Source organism: Centruroides vittatus, unplaced genomic scaffold (assembly GCF_030686945.1).
Source record: "Centruroides vittatus isolate TY-2023 unplaced genomic scaffold, ASM3068694v2 contig_10, whole genome shotgun sequence".
NCBI classification, from domain to species: Eukaryota; Metazoa; Arthropoda; class Arachnida; order Scorpiones; family Buthidae; genus Centruroides; species Centruroides vittatus.
Window position 1 is genome coordinate 3,312,452 of NW_027120658.1, and position 6,878 is coordinate 3,319,329.

The 6,878-nt window shown below is 24.9% G+C and overlaps 1 protein-coding gene across 1 annotated transcript in view; it reads right to left on the minus strand.

The window, feature by feature from the left end:
* Positions 1–6,636, minus strand: part of LOC136974751 (cholinephosphotransferase 1-like) — a 33,498-nt gene extending 26,862 nt beyond the window's left edge. Inside the window, exons 1-3 of the mRNA XM_067269727.1 lie at positions 6,485–6,636; positions 5,828–5,976; positions 138–267 (exon numbers count right to left, since the gene is read on the minus strand). Of these exons, the coding sequence (XP_067125828.1) occupies positions 138–267; positions 5,828–5,976 (279 nt within the window). The 5' untranslated portion in view covers positions 6,485–6,636. The remainder of the gene's footprint in view (positions 1–137; positions 268–5,827; positions 5,977–6,484) is intronic.
* Positions 6,637–6,878: the final 242 nt, after the last annotated feature.

Below are 6,878 nucleotides of genomic sequence, written 5' to 3' on the forward strand. Positions count from 1 at the left end.
TATGAATACACAAAATTCCCCAAAATTAATAATAACAACTGATTTTTTGTCACAATTTACATATGTCAGAATAAAAAATAATTAGCACACTATATACAAAATACTTAAAATATTTTAAAATTATTAAATATATTTACCTCTGTTCTAGCATCTGGACTATAATGAACAACTATTAAGCAACAAGCAATATTAATTATTAATCCTGAGCATGTTAATACACAAGGGGCAACAGATGTAGGAATATATCTAACCAACCATGTCCAAAACCTTAAAATAAAATTTAAAACAATTAATTAAATTAAAATTTTTTTTTATAAACTCAAAATTTAAATAAATCTTATCTAAATAATAAAAAAGATTCAGATATATATTTTGTTTATTTATCTTTTATTTCTATGTGTTATCATAGTTATTAAACATTTAATATTAAATGTTTCAACAAAGTCATACTAAAATGATTATTATATAAATCAAGTATTCAATTTCATGTATATATTAATTTTCAACATTTAAAATAACTTGTTTAAATGAAATTAGATACCATGCTATAGTAAACTAATACACACACACACACACAATCTAAAGAATATGTACTATACTGTAAATATATTTGCTACTTTTTGATTCTGGCAGACCATTGTGCTATGGCAGGCTACTCTGAATATTTCCTGCTTTATTTGTTTAACCTTTATGATTAGGCAAGTAAAGCAAGCATGCAGTTGTGCAAAATCAAGACTTTTTGTCTATTGTAGCAACATTCAAAAATATTTGATAACAACATGTCAAACCAGTCATTTTATAATGATCTGCTAAAACTAAAAAGTACTATGTATTCATCACATACAATGTTTTAAATTGTAAAAAAATGCAAGTTGTCATTTCAGATTGAAATAGGAACTTGCAAATGTTTAACTGGTTTTAATTTTGCATCATGCAAACATATATTTGTTCTTCCATACTTTTTGGGGGATTATAGTAGTAATGAATTGTATAAAGCACCGTATATAAAGTATTGCTGTGAAAATAGATGAAAATGCCGAAAGGAAAAAAAGTACATGAAATTTTCAAATCATTTAAAACATATAACAAACTACCTCCAATGAATTTTGATGCACTTTCAAAATTTAATATTTCCATACCAATTTTTTCAGTTTTACAAGGACACAGTGATGTTTTAAATAAAAAAAAACACAAAATTTATTATCAATGGTACTTGACAAAAGCATTCCACAAACAAGTTTGTCCTTGAAAATATTCACATTTGAAAAAAATTCCTGGTTTTCATAATCATGTTTTGGCCTTATTACAGGAAGCTATTCAACTTGAACTTGATACTCAAGAACAAACACAATCTTTGCTATGGAAAAAACAAACAAACATTCTATGAGGATATTATCATTAATTTCTATAACATTTGCATATCTAATTATATTGCCTTGGCTGAACATCTTTATTTATATAACTTTACCACTCTTTGAACACATTAAACTTATAACATATGGCATATCATATGAGTCAATAGTGAGAACATTATAAGAATGAAAAATCAGAATAGAACATTAAGACAGGCATTACAATTAATTCAAAATTTCCTTATTTAGGTGCAACACCTAATAGTTTATTAATGAGTCAATCAAGTATTTGTTTGATAGAAATGAAATGCATCTACAATCATAAAAATTTTTTCAGAAACTCAAATAAGAGTGAGATAAAATTTTCTCATAGTTCATACCAACAAATATGAATTAAATACGAAACAAACATTACTTTCAAATTCAAGGACAAATGGCTATTTCTTGTAAATATTTGTGTGTGTTTGCATATGAAAGTAAAGAATATTTGCATGTATGGTACATGCAAATTTATAATAGACATTCTTCTAAAAAACTGGATAGATATTGAAGAAACAAACACACACACAGATGTGAATATAGTTTTTTACAGTTTAAATTAAGAACTATTTATTGAATATGTACATTTTAATTGCAGTATCTGGAATGAAACTTGTTTTGAATGATTTTTATTTTACTCATTATTTTTCAAGACTAGCATGATTTACACAAAATGTAAAAGATTAATCACAAAGGATATATCAGCAAAAATAAATTTATGTTTAATTGTTCTGTATAATTCTTTGAAAATTATTATGCTTGTAATAATTGTAATATTAAATTTTGCTAACTTACTATAACAATTATTACAATTACTAATTTTTTACTATTACAATTTAAAATCTTTTTGACTCAAAGCATAAGTGAATTTGCAAACTGTTTTTGCAGGTATTTTATTTAAAGTTTAATTAATACAAGAGAAAAATTTGTTAGAAAGGAAAAAATTTTGAAAACTTTATTAATATTGCATAAAGAAGAATATGGAATATGTCCTTCAAAATAATGTAAAAGCTTTATATGGAAAGAAGCATTTCCAGAATTAATTCTTAAGTGGCTAACTAATTTGTTTTCCTGTAACTCTTCAACTGAAAACTTCTTCAAAAATTTGGCATTACAGCATTACATCTCATGTTACTAAGTTCTTTTGCAACAGTAAAACCACAATCAACAAGATCATCACCATCTTTTTCTAAAAAAGACAAAACTCCACAATTTAGAAAAATTTTTTTTATCAGAAGCAGAATGGCATAATAAATCTGATATAAAAAATATTGCACCTAATGGTGTGATATCTTTTATATTAGATTTATATTGTAATACTGTAAAGAGTCTAATAAGTATTGTACCATCAGGTACAATATCTATTAGACCTTTCATAGTATTACAATCTGTATAATAGCTAATAGTTTGTTTTGCTCTAAAAGATTAAAAGGGTTTTAAGTTGGAAACTCTACAAATCTAAAATTACTCTACAGTTAGAATAATATTAAATTCAATAGTCAAAAATTTGTTATGTTAGACCAAAATGTTTGCCATATTTATTTTGGTATATAAAATAAAAAGTAGTTTGCAAAATATTCTTGACATTTGATTCAGAAACTTTGAATAAAAATGCTAGAAATTCATTTGAAATTCTAACATAAATACATTTTTTTATTTTTCTAAGATAATTTGAAAGATATCTACCTTACATTCTTAATACAAAACTTTAAAAAATAGCATGTTAATCTGTTCTAAAAAAAAATTACACTAATTTAAGTTTCTGAACTTTTTTCTTCTTTAAATGAAGAAAAATAGGTTAACAAACTGGTTTAACAAGCTGTGTCTTAGTTTAACTAAATATTCTTAAATAGGAATCTTAAAAATTCAATGAGTAAAAACAATTTACGATTAAAAGTGAACAAGATAGCAATATAGAAAATACAATATAATATAAATGTTTGATTAATTTTCATAAATATATTGATTTTAAATATATGTACATGTTCTCTCAAGAAAATATTTTTAAGTTGTTAACCTGTAATGTTAGCCAATGTAAATTTCTTTATAATTAGCAGTTTATAAAGAAATGACAACTACCAGAACTTTGAACCATAAACAAAATACTGTAGAGTAACTGTAAATTTTCATCTGTAATTATTGAAAACAGTAGTCTCTATAGTATGTCACTCACCAGTCCAACAGTTATAGTAATCCAATACTCTGCAGGGTCATGGACATGAAATTTGTATTACCACTTGTTAATGTATGTAACAGAGAAACTGATGTACTTATATACTAGTTACTAGTGTGTTGCCTGTGTAGTCAGCAAAACAGTCACAACTGTGATTAATACAATAAATTAACCTGTAAACAAAGTGTGTTTTTACTATACAGTATGTACACACATACAAAATCCAGTAATCCAACATCCACCAGTCGGATCATGTCAGATTACAGAGACTGTACGTCACTATAGAATGATTGATATCTAAAAATATTGCAATATAAAAAGAAATTCACTAAATTATAACTAAGAGAACAGAGCTTATAATACCTGAGATTTAATATACTACTAATCTATTAAATAGAATAAATCTAATTTTTTTGGCAGTTACATCTACTAAGTATAAATATCAAAAACATTGAGGAAAAAGAAAATATTCAGTTACTTTTATAACCACTTAACATTTCGGTTTATTCATCCAAAACACCCCCTTTTATGTCCTTCAAATTCAATGCTCAGAAAATATTAAATTTTCTTAATATCATTAAAAAATTATTTTTAAACTTTCAATGTATAAGTTCAAATAATTTACATTTGTCTTTAATATGAATCCATCAATACAAAAACTTTTAAATTTAACTTTTCAAAGTGTCTTATTGCAATATTATTACATCTTTTACATAGGAAAAAATTATTTTACATAAAATACTCTGTAGATTATTATATTTTATGAAATCTAAAAATTTTACCTGAATTTTTCATCCCTGAAATCAAAATGAACATAATGTGGAAATTAAAGTATACAAAAAGATATGAAATAAACTCATAATGAAACAGAATTTCTTAATATACAAATGATATAAAAATTATAATTTCAATATGATTTTTAATAAAAATACCCATACCTTAGAAATGGAGAACTTACTAGAAAAAAAATTGGTTAACCTAAACATAAACCAAATTTATTTCCTAAACATAGGCCGAATTAATAAATGCACTTTAACAGTGGATGAAGTTTAAAGAACCTAAATAAGGAACATTTTCACATGTCTGGCATATATTAGTCTTTTGCATCAATTGCTGCCATTACAGCCCACCTCACTACTTGAGATTAACTTTGGTAGAGTCTTTTTACTCTACCAAAGTTTATCTCTTTATTCTTCCCTCTGACACTAGCATTCCATTGTCCATATCTGAACATAGTCTGTTAAATATCAAAAACATCAGCACTTTTTAAACTTCACTTGCTGTTAAATGTGCATTGATTAATTCAGCCAAGTAATCACAGTGGCTAATTCATCTTCATTCTTAAACGTTCTTAATCTGCAATGTTCTCTGCTTTTTTGAAGATCAAAACAAAACATTCTACTTTAGGAGTTTAACTAAAATTTTTCATTTTGATCCCAAAATAAAGCTGTATGTGTATATAAAGTTAAACTGTATGTTAACATACATGTTATTATATATATAATATTGCAAGTTCTTTGATGCAATCATAAGTTGTTAGTGCTAAATATTTCCAAAAACGTTTCTGAAGTAATAAATTAAATTTTTATAAGAAAATAATTTCTGTATATTTAAACAAATTTCATAATGGTAACTGCTTACATTTACATTTTTAGTAATAATAATTATTTCAGAATGTTGTTTTATTATTGCATCGTTTTCACCATCATAATAATTTCAGGTTATTACAGGATATGCCAGAAACACCTGACGGTTTTTAAATTTTAATAATTCGCAAGACACGACGGCCATTTACAAATTGTTATTTTCAAGACGTAACTGTAATACATATTCATTCTCCATTTTAAAAAAATGTACCCAAGAAGAGCAATCGATACTTAAGCTCTCCTCCGAAGTATTACTTTATTTTAAAAAACATCCGGTGTTTCTAGCACAACCTCTATGATAATTTATTCACAACAAAAAGGTTGAATGAATAAAGTCACAATAATAATAAAATTTACATTAAAATTATGAAATTTATTTATTTATTTACACAAACTTTAAAACATGTAATGGAATACCTGTTTATACTATCAATAAAATATATTTATCATAATGTTGTTATGTAGTTTTTGATGAATCATTTTCTAAAATAGCTTTTCAAAATCATTTTTTTAAATTAATCTGATTACTAATTACAAAAAGTATATGTATTTGTACTGTACTGTACATGTATTGTACAGTACAATACAAAGGTTGATATAGGCCCTATATACTGTACCTTTGTAGAAATAAGAGTTCAAGGACAGAACCTGCACTGGCATGATATTCATAAGGATATCTTCTTAAATAATCCATTTGATCAGCAGGTAGGACCCAACCACCACCAAACTCTCTGGTATGTTTCTCTTTCTTATTCATACTTGCCATCTTTAAAATAAAGAAAAAATATATATTATTATTAAATTTATATACATTAATAAATGTTCTTGAGTAGTCACTGTAATTATGTACTGATACATCACTTTTGTTGTTGATTGATCACAAGGTCATAGTAATAACTAATCAATTACATTTAAATATTTTCAAACTAATAAACAATTTAAAAATGTCTGAATGTAATAAATTAATAACTTAGTACTATTTTGGGATAATATTAATTGAAAAGGAATAGAAAATAAGTTAATTTTTATTTAATTATTATTATTATTGATCATGTCGCTTATTCTCTTAAAATAGGTCACGTGATAAGTGTTTTTATTTTAAAATTTGTAAAATTATAATCATATAAACCATTTGTTAATCACTAAATAACGAAAAAACGTATTAAAACTTGAAAAATTTCTAAATCGAAATATTACATAATTACTCGTGAAATGTACATTTATAAAATATGATAATAAATAGATTGAAAATATATTAAATTTTTATTACTTACATTTAATCAAAAATAATTTTAAAATTAGCTAATTATTTTATTTGTAATGTTTCAATTATTCCACAACTGAAAACAGCTCGCTCTCTCTTTCGAATGTTGTTTCACCATCGTTTGCAGCCAATTTTGTATTTACTGACGGGTTCTCTCATTGGATAGAATCAAATTATACGTCATCGATATGTCATAGAAAAAATTTTCCAAGTAAACTTCCTATTTGTTAATCTAAACACGATAGTGATGACGGAAAATTACTGTGAGAAACTGTATCTGTAAACTCGTTTATTTTGCTTTGTATTTTTTTTTTTTTTTAAACATTTTTATGTACGTGTTTTCATTTCGCAATCACTTTTAAACTAAATAAATAGAATTAAAAAGAAAGAAAAATAAGTTGTAA